The sequence below is a fragment of the Dryobates pubescens genome, chromosome 36 (genome assembly GCF_014839835.1).
Source record: "Dryobates pubescens isolate bDryPub1 chromosome 36, bDryPub1.pri, whole genome shotgun sequence".
NCBI classification, from domain to species: domain Eukaryota; kingdom Metazoa; phylum Chordata; class Aves; order Piciformes; family Picidae; genus Dryobates; species Dryobates pubescens.
The window spans coordinates 8,178,144-8,191,332 of NC_071647.1; the positions used below are offsets into that span (position 1 = coordinate 8,178,144).

The 13,189-nt window shown below is 49.7% G+C and overlaps 1 protein-coding gene across 1 annotated transcript; it reads right to left on the reverse strand.

The window, feature by feature from the left end:
- Nucleotides 1–3,778: 3,778 nt before the first annotated feature.
- On the reverse strand, nt 3,779–4,708 carry LOC104299238 (olfactory receptor 9I1-like). The gene has a single exon (XM_009899390.2). It carries the CDS (start codon nt 4,700–4,702, stop codon nt 3,779–3,781), a length of 924 nt encoding a protein of 307 aa, XP_009897692.2. The 5' UTR covers nt 4,703–4,708.
- Between the last annotated feature and the right edge of the window lie 8,481 nt (nt 4,709–13,189).

Below are 13,189 nucleotides of genomic sequence, written 5' to 3' on the forward strand. Positions count from 1 at the left end.
TTGGGAAGGGAAGGGAAGGGAAGGGAAGTTTTGGGAAGGGAAGGGAAGGGAAGGGAAGGTTTGGGAAGGGAAGGGAAGGGAAGGGAAGGGAAGGTTTGGGAAGGGAAGGTTTGGGAAGGGAAGGGAAGGGAAGGTTTGGGAAGGGAAGGGAAGGGAAGGGAAGGTTTGGGAAGGGAAGGGAAGGGAAGGGAAGGGAAGGTTTGGGAAGGGAAGGGAAGGGAAGGGAAGGGAAGGGAAGGTTTGGGAAGGGAAGGGAAGGGAAGGTTTGGGAAGGGAAGGGAAGGGAAGGTTTGGGAAGGGAAGGGAAGGGAAGGTTTGGGAAGGGAAGGGAAGGGAAGGGAAGGGAAGGGAAGGTTTGGGAAGGTTTGGGAAGTTTTGGGAAGGGAAGGTTTGGGAAGGGAAGGTTTGGGAAGGGAAGGTTTGGGAAGGGAAGGTTTGGGAAGGGAAGGGAAGGGAAGGGAAGGGAAGGGAAGGGAAGGGAAGGGAAGGGAAGGGAAGGGAAGGGAAGGGAATGGAAGGGAAGGGAAGGGAAGGGAAGGGAAGGGAAGGGAAGGGAAGGGAAGGGAAGTTTTGGGAAGGTTTGGGAAGGGAAGTTTTGGGAAGGTTTGGGAAGGGAAGGTTTGGGAAGGTTTGGGAAGGTTTGGGAAGGGAAGGTTTGGGAAGGGAAGGGAAGGGAAGGGAAGGGAAGGGAAGGGAAGGGAAGGGAAGATTTGAGAACGTTTGGGAAGGGAAGGGAAGGGAAGGTTTGGGAAGGTTTGGGAAGGGAAGGGAAGGTTTGGGAAGGGAAGGTTTGGGAAGGGAAGGTTTGGGAAGGGAAGGGAAGGTTTGGGAAGGGAAGGGAAGTTTTGGGAAGGGAAGGGAAGGGAAGGGAAGGGAAGGGAAGGGAAGGGAAGGGAAGGGAAGGGAAGGGAAGGGAAGGGAAGGGAAGGGAAGGGAAGGGAAGGGAAGGGAAGGGAAGGGAAGGGAAGGGAAGGGAAGGGAAGGGAAGGGAAGGGAAGGGAAGGGAAGGGAAGGGAAGGGAAGGGAAGGGAAGGGAAGGGAAGGGAAGGTTTGGGAAGGGAAGGGAAGGTTTGGGAAGGGAAGGGAAGGGAAGGTTTGGGAAGGGAAGGGAAGGGAAGGGAAGGTTTGGGAAGGGAAGGGAAGGTTTGGGAAGGGAAGGGAAGGGAAGGGAATGGAAGGAAGGGAAGGGAAGGGAAGGGAAGGGAAGGGAAGGGAAGGGAAGGGAAGGGAAGGGAAGGGAAGGGAAGGGAAGGGAAGGGAAGGGAAGGTTTGGGAAGGTTTGGGAAGGTTTGGGAAGGTTTGGGAAGGGAAGGGAAGGGAAGGGAAGGGAAGGGAAGGGAAGGGAAGGGAAGGGAAGGGAAGATTTGAGAAGGTTTGGGAAGGTTTGGGAAGGTTTGGGAGGGTTTGGGAAGGGAAGGGAAGGGAAGGTTTGGGAAGGGAAGGGAAGGGAAGGTTTGGGAAGGGAAGGGAAGGTTTGGGAAGGTTTGGGAAGGTTTGGGAAGGGAAGGTTTGGGAAGGTTTGGGAAGGGAAGGTTTGGGAAGGTTTGGGAAGGGAAGGGAAGGGAAGGGAAGGTTTGGGAAGGGAAGGGAAGGAAGGTTTGGAAGGGAAGGGAAGGGAAGGGAAGGTTTGGGAAGGGAAGGGAAGGGAAGGGAAGGGAAGGGAAGGGAAGGGAAGGGAAGGGAAGGGAAGGAAGGGAAGGGAAGGAAGGGAAGGGAAGGGAAGGTTTGGGAAGGGAAGGGAAGGTTTGGGAAGGGAAGGGAAGGTTTGGGAAGGGAAGGGAAGGGAAGGTTTGGGAAGGGAAGGGAAGGGAAGGGAAGGTTTGGGAAGGGAAGGGAAGGTTTGGGAAGGGAAGGTTTGGGAAGGGAAGGTTTGGGAAGGGAAGGTTTGGGAAGGGAAGGTTTGGGAAGGGAAGGGAAGGGAAGGGAAGGGAAGGGAAGGGAAGGGAAGGGAAGGGAAGGGAAGGGAAGGGAAGGGAAGGTTTGGGAAGGGAAGGTTTGGGAAGGGAAGGGAAGGGAAGGGAAGGGAAGGGAAGGGAAGGGAAGGGAAGGGAAGGGAAGGGAAGGGAAGGGAAGGGAAGGGAAGGGAAGGGAAGGGAAGGAAGGGAAGGGAAGGGAAGGGAAGGTTTGGGAAGGGAAGGTTTGGGAAGGGAAGGTTTGGGAAGGGAAGGGAAGGGAAGGGAAGGGAAGGGAAGGGAAGGGAAGGGAAGGGAAGGGAAGGGAAGGGAAGGGAAGGGAAGGGAAGGGAAGGGAAGGGAAGGGAAGGGAAGGGAAGGGAAGGGAAGGGAAGGTTTGGGAAGGGAAGGGAAGGGAAGGGAAGGGAAGGGAAGGGAAGGTTTGGGAAGGGAAGGGAAGGTTTGGGAAGGGAAGGGAAGGGAAGGGAAGGGAAGGGAAGGGAAGGGAAGGGAAGGGAAGGGAAGGGAAGGGAAGGGAAGGGAAGGGAAGGGAAGGGAAGGGAAGGGAAGGGAAGGGAAGGGAAGGGAAGGGAAGGGAAGGGAAGGGAAGGGAAGGGAAGGGAAGGGAAGGGAAGGGAAGGGAAGGGAAGGGAAGGGAAGGGAAGGGAAGGGAAGGGAAGGGAAGGGAAGAAGGGCTGGCTGTGAGGATAGCCGTCTCTACAATCATCGTGCATTATTATAGCTGCTAAAGCACAGGCCAGCTCTGGCTTGGGAGGAAAGCCGGGAGATGCACATACCATCAGCCTGGTGTTTTTTTCTTGATTCTTGTTTGAAATCACCTCTAAAATAAAGAAAAATCTCATAGGAAAAAAAGCTCTTTTGAATCGTAGCACTCGAACCTCTCAGGCAATCTGACTGTGCTGCAGGTCCCGAAGGAATCATTGCCTGTGGAGGGGAGAGATGGAGAATTAGAAAAGCTTGGAGAGCACAGTTTCCATGGCACAGTCACAAGCTGTGGCTGTTCTAAGGCAGAACTCTCTGGTGACAAAGCAAGCAAGCAACATCAGCTGGGCTACCCAACTGCCCCAGCAAATGGGCTGTCCCTCAGCAAAGAAGCAGTTCCTGGAGTGACAAAGGCAGAGGCGTGGCAGAGGTTGCAGGTGGAGAGGTTCCTGGGAAAGGCATACCTGGTTGGTTGGTGATAGATGAGTGTTTATATGGTGATAACACTCATGTCATTCTTTCCCCAAAGCATGGTGCCATAGGGCAGCCAGAAGGTGATGAAGTAAAATCTGCAGCTTTAACTGATTCTGAATCCCATCAGTGTGAACTCACACAGAATCAGAGGACTTCCAGAGATCATCCAGCCCAGCCCCCTGCCAGAGCAGGGTCACCCAGGGCAGGTCACCCAGGAACACATCAGGTGGGTTTGGAAAGTCTTCAGAGAAGGAGGTTTCACAGCCTGAATCCATTGTCTCACCATCCTCCCTTTCTGGGGCACCTGATGGGTGGAGATGATCTTATCTTATATATATTCCCGAAGGTATCCATGGCAGTGGCCTCAGTCCATTGTTGTCACACCAGCAGCAGTCCAGTGAGCAATCTTTTATTCTTGCACCTTCCCGACAGTTCCAGTGGCTCTGCCCAACACACATCAGCTATTGTCTGGGCAAGCAGCAAAGGTGATTTTATCTTTGTTGAGTCATATCAGGAGAGACAAGCTTTGGTCTCTCACAAGCTCCTGTTTTCATCTTTATGGCACTGACCATCTGTAAGCACAAAGACTCTGGAAAGCAAGCCCTTGTCCCTTGTTGCTTGGTTTACATCCCAACCCCCTGTCTGTAGCAAACTGGGCACTGTGGTCCTTGCCATCTTTAGTAAAGATGCTAACAAAAGCCTTTCCTTTTTAATTGTTTTTTCAGAGAGCCTTTTACCTCCTGGTTTCGAAGGGTGTAGATGAAAGGGTTTAGAATGGGAATCACAACAGTATAGAGGACAGAGATGATGTTGCTTCTGTCAGGTGCAGCCCCAGGCTGAGCATACATGAAGAAAACTGTCCCGAAGAATAAAGTGACAGCCAGCATGTGAGAAGAAGAAGTGGAGAAAGCCTTGCACCTGCTCTCAGCTGAAGGCATTTGGGCAATGGTAATGATGATATAGCCATAGGAGATAAACACCACCAAGGCAGTGCCCACAGTGATTGATCCACGTACAGCCAGCATTACCACTTCATTGACCAGTGTGTCTGAGCAAGAGGCACGCATCACTGCAGGAACATAGCAGAAGAAGTGGTTTACTTCTTTGGTCCCACAAGAGGATAAACTGAATGTAAAGGCTGTCTGGATGATGCAGTTGATGCAGCCTGACAGGTAGGAGCCCACCACCATGCAAACACAAAGTCTTCTGTTCATAATGATTTGGTGGAGCAGTGGATTGCGGACGGCAGTGAAGCGATCGTAAGCCATCACAGCAAGGAAGAAGGCTTCGGTGGTACCAAAGAGGGAGAAGAAGAACATTTGAGATGCACAGCCATTGTAGGAAATGAGTCCTCTGCCCAGTGACAATGTCAGTGCGGCTTTGTTAGTGATGACAGAGGAATAGCAAATGTCCAAGATGGACAAGTTCTCTAGGAAAAAGTACATAGGAGTGTGCAGCTTGGAGTCCATTTGAATGATGAGGATCATGCAGGCATTTCCTCCCACAGTGACAACATAAATTGTAGAGAAGAGAACAGAGAGGAGAAGTTGTGATCCTGGGTGAGATCTGAAACCAACCAAAATGAACTGACTTACCCTGGTGTAGTTTTCCATGTTTCCTTTCAGATGATATCAAATAAGACATTAGGATGCAGGGGATTTCAGACACTTTGCCTGCAGAAGCAATCAGAAGAGAAAATCAACCAGGAGAAATGTGAAAAACAGAGAGAGATGGGAAACAATGGAGAGCAGATTCATTGGTCACCTCTGAAGACTTTTCTAATCCACTAACTTACAGATGAGCCAATTACCTGCTATGTTCTCTCCAGTGTAGAGAAACACAGTGCTTGCTTTCACCCACCTCCTTTTAAAAGCCAACCTGCAGATACTTCATTCTGGGGTTCACCTAAACAACTATTTCAGAGGTAAGCACAGAGATGAATCTCAGCGTGAGGTTGCAGGTAACGCACAAATGACTGCTGTCCCCTCAAGAAATCAATGGATGTGCTGCTTCAGGGGATGCAGAGCAATTGCTAAAAATGTGTCAGACAAGAAGTGCATGGGAGAATGGGTAAGTGTTAAAAAGCTTATGATTGAGAAAAAGGGCAACACTTCATGATGTGTGGAACTGAGCTTTGGTTTGGTTGTTTAAGTACTTGGGAAAAAAACTCCAATCCTGGAATAAGTGTTCTCTAGGAAAATGGAGAGATTGGTCAACTGACATTTCATTAACAGACTACTTCAGGTGGCTCCCTCACAGCATCACAGAACATTAGGGGTTGGAAGGGACCTCCAAAGCTTATCCAGCCCAACCCCCTGCCAGAGCAGGGTCACCCAGGGCAGGTCACACAGGAACACATCAGGTGGGTTTGGAAAGTCTTCACAGAAGGAGATTTCACAGCCTCTCTGGTCAGCCTCTCCACAGGTCCAGCACCCTCACAGTGACAAAGTTTTCCCTTCTGTTCCTGTGGCTCCTCCTCTGCTCCAGCTTGCCCCCAGTGGCCCTTGTGCTGTCCTTGGACATCCCTGAGCAGAGCCTGGCTCCAGCCCTGCACATCTTTATCCCCAGCAGTGAGGGCAGCCCTCAGGCTCCTCTGCTCCAAGCTCCCAGCCCCAGCTCCCTCAGCTGGCCTCACAGGAGATGTTCCACTGCCTGCAGCAGCTCTGTGCCTCTGTGCTGCACTCTTGAGCAGTTTCCTGTCATATTTAGCCCTTTTGCTTTCATGACTTAGGTGTCATCTCCCCTAGGCTTGAACATATACAGTGGGTTGATGCCTACATTAGAACTAATAATTTAGATTAGCTTTATAGATAGAAATAAATAGAAATAAACCTTCCTTTGTTCAGCAGAACAGAACACAACAAAAAGGGAAACAGGAGAATTTTATGTCAGTGTAGTCAGCCATATGAGGGATGTGTAAGCTTGTCTGACATAGTTGTCATTTTTTGAATCTTGACTTTTATTCTGGTTTTATAGGTAAACATCAATGACTTAAATGCAGCAGGTAGTAAGTTATGAAATAATTTCATAATAATAAAATATCTTTTCACTAGAAAGGTCTCCTGTATGCTTGTTTTGTTGAAATATCAGCTGCCACTGCTTTAAGTGTTTAGGGGACACAGTCTCAAGCTGCGCCAGGGAAAGTTTAGGCTGGAGGTGAGGAGAAAGTTCTTCACGGAGAGAGTCATTTGTCATTGGAATGGGCTGCCCAGGGAGGTGGTGGAGTCCCCATCCCTGGAGAAGTTCAAGAGGGGATTGGATGTGGCACTTGGTGCCATGGTCTAGTCATGAGGTCTGTGGTGACAGCTTGGACTCGGTGATCCTCAAGGTCTCTTCCAGCCTTGGTGAGTCTGTGATTCTGTGATACTGTTTGTTTTAAACAGGCTAACAGAAACCTGAGCTAAGAGCAAAGCTACTGGAGGTGAATAGGCAGAGAGACACATCAGCAAGATTTTTGCTTCACCTGAGATCTGAAGGAGTCTTTGGAGTTGTCTCTATGGACAGGAATCTTGATATGGTAACCTGGGCAACATCCAAAGCAGCATGGCCAGCAGATAGAGAGAGGCGATCGTGCCCCTCTGCACTGCTTTGGTGACACCTCACCTGCAGTGCTGTGGCCAGCTGTGGGGCCCTCAACACAAGAACGACCTGGACCTGATGGAGCAGGTCCAGAGCAGGCCACAAAAATGATCAGGGGGCTGGAGAACCTCTGCTACAAGGACAGACTGAGGGAGCCGGGGGTGTTCAGCCTGGAGAGGAAGAGGGTCGGGGGAGACCTAATAGCCACCTTCCAGTACTTGAAGGAGCTACAAGAAAGTTGCAGAGGGACTGTTCCCAAAGGCCTGCAGGGACAGGACCTGGGACAATGGTTGAAATTAAGAGAAGATTTAGGTTGATGTGAGGAACAAGTTCTGCACCATGAGGGTGGTGGAACACTGGAACAGGTTGGCCAAAGAATAATGTGCAATGCTGCTGCTCTGGGTCTTTTATTCCTGCTTTTTCTCACTGTTTCTTGTGTAGGACTCCTCCTACCCCTTTTAGATTTATTTCCAATAGGCAAATGACTGTGAACCTAATCAAAACCCTATTAGATGCAGAATCTGCTTCCTCCCGGAGTACCAAACCAGAACAGAGACCTTTGCCTCTTTCCCAGCCAATTTGCTTCCTTTCCTGTCATGTTAAAGGCTGTGGTGAAGAGGTTATTAAATTTATGAATATGAAATATGAATTATGAAAATAGTATTTTTATTAATTATAAAACTATTAATAACTGATGGATCACTAACTTCTATACATGTTCTAGTGCACATTCATGAAATACATTCCACAAGTGGCTTAGTGTTATGATTAGAACTTAATTGAACTATCTATAGACCATTTCTATATTTATATAACGAAGGGTGCAGTTCCGCTGCTTGGACACTAGATGGCGACTCGGCGGGACGCGGGTGGCTCCTGGCTATACACAGCGATGTTATAATCTTTCTATGCATCAGCGATTACTGTGATAGACGCTGATACTTTGAACTGAGTGCTAGTGGGTGGAAAGCACCTGGGAGATACTCTGTAGCTGTTGTTTCTAGCAGGGTGGGGGCCTGGCAGACGACTGTGGCTGGACTGGTTCCTAGTCGAGTTGGACGGCGGTGCTGGGTGGCTGTCTCCTCTCTCTGCAGCAGTGGAGAGGGAATGATGGAACCTGGGCTTAGCTCGGAAGCAGGTTCCCTTCAGGACTCAGTCGAATCCCTCCAGACAACAGGGATCGGTCCTGGTCGGGGTCGGCCCATGGGGTCGGCCCTCGGGAGTCGGCTCGCACAACAGGGCTCGGAAGACACGACAGCAGGCAAGGCTGTGGGGTCGGCCCAGCTACGGCGATTCTCGGGGCCTCGGGGAGAGAATGCAGCTGCGTTGAGCGGCGGCTTCTCGTTTACTTGGCTTAAAGGAACAGCGGGACGCTCGGAGTGGTCCCGGGTTTGGTGCAGTATAGGCACGAACAGTGCTTTAGTCTTCCCTGAGGGTCACAGGGCTCAGAGCGGCACAGGTGGCGGCTCCTCTCCCACTACAGTGGGGCTAGGCATATGTGGAGTCGGTCTCGATCAAGTCCTTTCTCCCTGGCAGCTGGGCAGATCTTACCCTCGGGGGTTGGTCCATGTCTCCGGTGGCACGGTGGGCTCTCCTGGTCGGTACGACTGGCTGTGGCGATGCTGGGCTCCTCGGGCTCAGTGAAGGTCCTCCCTCTGGAGATGATCCTCACAACTGCTGCTCACGGTGCAGAGGCTTTCAGTATCGTGCAGGTATGGCAGAAGCTAACAACAATCAGCTCAATGGCAGAGGCTGTGGCTCGCGAGTTGTTCTCTTGAGCAAGTACAGAGACAAAGTGAAAGAGGGGGCAACTTGTTTACCAACTGGAGTGATACTTTTGGATTCCTTGAGGCTGGGCTTGACCAATGGGGACTCTCATAGACAACTGGCTCCAGCCTATAGAAAGCATGAAGCTAGAATTGTGCCCATACTTGGTATTTGCACAAGCACTGCATGCACTGGTGCATGCTGGCCTTTGGCTTTTGTCTTCCTCCTGAAGAGGAGGAGTCCTCCACATGCTGGGACAAGATTTGATATTTGGGCATAATGTGCCTTCACCACAAAGGCAAGACCCTGATGTTTGCCTATCCCAGAGCCCAGCATGCTCACCGGAACCATTTGGCAAAATCAACATTTGCCTCTCTTTCCAGTGCCCAAAGAAGGCCTTGCTCTGACACAGCTCAGAAAGCTAAAGCAATCAAATGGTTTAACTGTCCATGGTGACAGATCCAACAGCTTGGGGATTGCTGGTGATAGAGGCACTGCCTGCAGGATGCTCTCAGGGCAATAAATCCTGGGTCACATCTGACACAGAGACACAAACCTTTGCTGCAGCAGAAATGCAGCACAAGTCCAGCCATGGATTGCAGGCACCATTTTCACCCAGAAAGGAATCCCTGAGTGGGGCGCAGGAGAAGGAGCACAGCCCAGCAACCATCCCTTCTGCCTACTGCTCTGGTCTCAGCTGCTGCTGCAGCTGGTGCTGGCCACCCCTCCACCCTCTTGCTGGTGCTGGTACTGGTGCCAGCAGCAATGTGCCAGAGATGTCCCTCTTGTGGCTTTTATACCCCAGCCCAGGCTGTCCCTGCCATCTAGGTGATGTGTAGCATGATGTGGGAGGAACCTTCAGTAACATTGTGCTGGGTTGCACCATCCTTGATGGGGGGCTGGGAAAAAAAAAAAGAACCCGGCCCCCAAGTGGACAAAAGAAACTTGATTCAGGTGGGCAGAGAGAGACTTGGTTTTCCCCCTCCTAGGAGGAGGGGTGCCCTGCATCAAAGGTGGTCAATTCCACTCCCCCTTCCTGTCCAGCAAGCCCATAGGAAGGGCAGACATCTCTTGCTTCCCTCTCCTTCCCTGCTTTGCCTGCTCGAGAGATGTCATCTGCAGCTGCTTCCTGCACTGGCCATGTGCTTGGGGCCTGCTTTCCAAGCTGCATCTAAAGAGCTGAATCCACTTACATCCAGGGAATCCAAGGCCACCCAGGGGCCTGGGTTTTTATATTTTCCTATTTATCCTTATCCCTTATCCCTTTGTAAACCCTCCCTGTAATTGCTATATATATATATTGTCAAGAAAAATTATCTCTTTTACTTCCAAACTGATTCCAGACTATTTCTTTCATGAATTTACCTCTCCTGTCCCCTACTTGATTTTGTTTTACCTTACCAGGAAAGGGAGGGGGGAGGAATCTCAATCTGTTACCATTTGGGCTTTTAGACTCTAGGTAAAGCTCAAACCAGCACAAACACTCATAACTGTTTAGCATGGACTTGATTTTCCTCATTAATATATTGAGAGGTGTCAATTGTAATATCAAAATTGCACTTAATTAATCACAGGTGTTTGCTTGGGCACCCAGGCCCTTGGAATCTGCATGCAGTTTCTGTGTTTCTGTTACTTGAGCCCTGTTTCAGCAGGTTCAAACAAAACAGGGCCAGCCGATCTTCGCAAGACTCCCTCCTGCAGCTCTTTGGCAGCAGCTTGGTCATAATCTTCATTGAACACAAACACTGCAGGCTGGAAATGACCTTGGTCCTAAAGATAATAACTGAGCTTGCCTGCCTGTCCCATGGCATGGGGGTGGTTTCACTGAACTTGCCTTTACAAAACCAAGTCTTCACTAAATGTGCTCTCTTTTCTGGCTGGCAGGGAGATACTGCTCACCTCCTGGAGCTTAGAGATGTGACTCAGGTGGCTAAAAATGAAAGTCCAGACTCTAAGGGAAAACTGGCCCAGATTCCAGCAGGCACTCCAGGAAGGAGAAAGCATTTCATGACTCCTGTGTGGGTATCTCAGACACCCTAGGACATGCAAGTTTGCATTCTTCTCCACACAGGAGCATCACATGTACTTGTAGCAGACTGTGTGAAATTCTCTTTGGTCTGAATAAATCTATATGAAAGTGTTTCTCTTCTTGATATAAAATCTTCCCAGCTTCCTGTTGCTCATTGCCTTTTTCACAAGACTGTTTGACTTCTGAATACTTTCTCACCAGCTCCTGGAAGCAGGTGATAAAAGAGATGCAGGTGAGGTTCTCAAGAGCTAAGACAGGACTCCAAAGTCTAACCAACATTACTTGTGGGAGATGATTTATTTACAGTACTCTAAAGGCACCTAATCTTGAATTTACAAAAGTGTTCACTAGGAAAGCTTCCAGAAGTAAACTCTCAGCTACAAGAGGGAACTTGCATTCTCAGAAGGTCTGTATTTATAGATAAATATTTCTCTGGGTTCTCTTCTTTCCTAAGAATACTTACAAACTTCTGCTGAATAGGTAGTCAACTACTGCACCCTGATGCTATGGGCAGGGACACCTCTCAGCTAGGCTCAGACTCAAGGCTTCATCCAGCCTGACCTTGAATACCTCCAGGGAGAGGACTTCCACAACCTCCCTGGGCAGCCTGTTCCAGAGTCTCACCACCCTTGTACTGAAGATCTCCAGTCTAACCCTGCTCTGCCTCAGCTTCAAACCATTCCCTCTTGTCCTGTCTCCAGACACCCTCATGAACAGTCCCTCTGAAGCCTTCCTGTAGGATCCCTTCAGGTATTGGAAGGCATCCCTGAGAATGCCCTAGAGTCTTCTCCTTTCCAGGCTGAACACCTCCAGCTCCCTCAGCCTGACCTCACAGCAGAGCTGCTCCAGCCCTGGGATCATCTTTGGGGCCTCCTCTAGACTCACCCCAACAGCTTTGTGTCCTTCTGCTGTGGGCACCAGAACTGGAGGCAGGATTGGAGGTGGGGTTTCAGCAAAGGGGCAGAATCCCCTCTCTTGCCCTGCTTGATGAAGACTAATTAATTAATTGTTTCAGATTAGCACTTGATGCAGACTAATTAATTAATTGTTTCAGATTAGCTAACTAACATTAACAGTGGCTGTAAACCCCCATACCATTTGGAGGCACTGACTCCCCTAGTGGGCAAGCTGGCCACGAGCCACAATCTCTTTCCTAGTTTGAATTCCTGTTTGCATTTTCTGGCTTTGCTAGTGTTGTTTAAACTGTTGCCAGTACCCTTTTGTGGGGATCAATAACCACCACCATACACCTGTACCTGTAAGTAAGTTTCAGCAAACTTTTTATATTAATAAATGATAATCACAACTCGTAACTATAATTTTGACTCTTGTTCTCAAATCCCAAACTGAAGAACTGATAGATTTATATTTTGGGCTCATTTCCCACTCTGTGCTGCATATTCCTACTGTGTCCACTACCTGCTTTTATCATAGCAGATTGAAATGCCACTATCACCTTACATTGCTGCTGTTAGCTTGCTGGTCTGGTTAACTTCAAACTGTTCTTGACCCCTCTCCTTAAAACTGTGCTCAAATCCTTGAAAGGTCTTATTTGGGTCAGTTGTATCCATGGCAACAGCATGCACAGAGGAGGTTCTTGCAGCAAGTGTCATAAAGTTCCCTCCCTGGAAAACCAGAAGTTTGATTAACACCAAATATGAGCAACCAGTCTGCTAGCACAGAGCACAGCATATGGAGGTCTCAGCTCTCAACTCAAACCCACACTGACTGTGGCCATGTAGATACAGCTTCCTTTTAATTTAAGAGCATATTCTGATCATAGAGTAGATGTCTTTGATTCTCTTTTAACCTAGAGAGACTCTGAAGTGATAACCAATCAGTATTTAACTCAGATGCATCAGATGTGTCTCCAGGCTCCTTCATGCTCCATGGGAAGGCTTGGTCCACACCCCGTGAGTCAGGGTTGAAGGTCGTGACTCTGCTGAACTACTGGATCCAAGGCTCCTGCTGCCTGAAGAAAACATTCAAGTGAACTCTCCTGTCAAGCTGTGGCTGAATTTCTTCTTGGAGTGAATTTTTTGGTGTACTCTGGGTGCAATAAGGATATTCAGGGTACTAGGGCCCTGCTGTGAGCCAGAGACTGAGCGCAGCTGACACTGCAGCTGTAGCACTCACATTATACCATTATGCCAATGGCATCCTGGCCTGCACCAGGAACAGTGTGGCCAGCAGGAGCAGGGAGGTCATTCTGCCCCTGTACACTGCACTGGTTAGGCCGCACCTCGAGTACTGTGTCCAGTTCTGGGCCCCTCAGGTTAGGAAGGAGGTTGACTTGCTGGAACGAGTCCAGAGAAGAGCAACAAAGTTGGTGAGGGGTTTGGAACACAGCCCTACGAGGAGAGGCTGAGGGAGCTGGGGTTGCTTAGCCTGGAGAAGAGGAGACTCAGGGGTGACCTTATTGCTCTGTACAACTACCTGAAGGGAGGTTGTAGACAGATGGATGTTGGTCTCTTCTCCCAGGCGGCCAGTACCAGAACAAGAGGACACAGTCTCAGGCTGCACCAGGGGAGGTTCAGGCTAGATGTTAGGAAAAGGTTCTATACAGAAAGAGTGATTGCCCATTGGAATGGGCTGCCTGGGGAGGTGGTGGAGTCGCCATCACTGGAGGTTTTCAGGAGAAGACTTGATGGGGTGCTTGGTGCCGTGGGTTAGTTTTTTGGGTGGTGTTGGATTGGTTGATGGGTTGGACGCGATGATCTTGAAG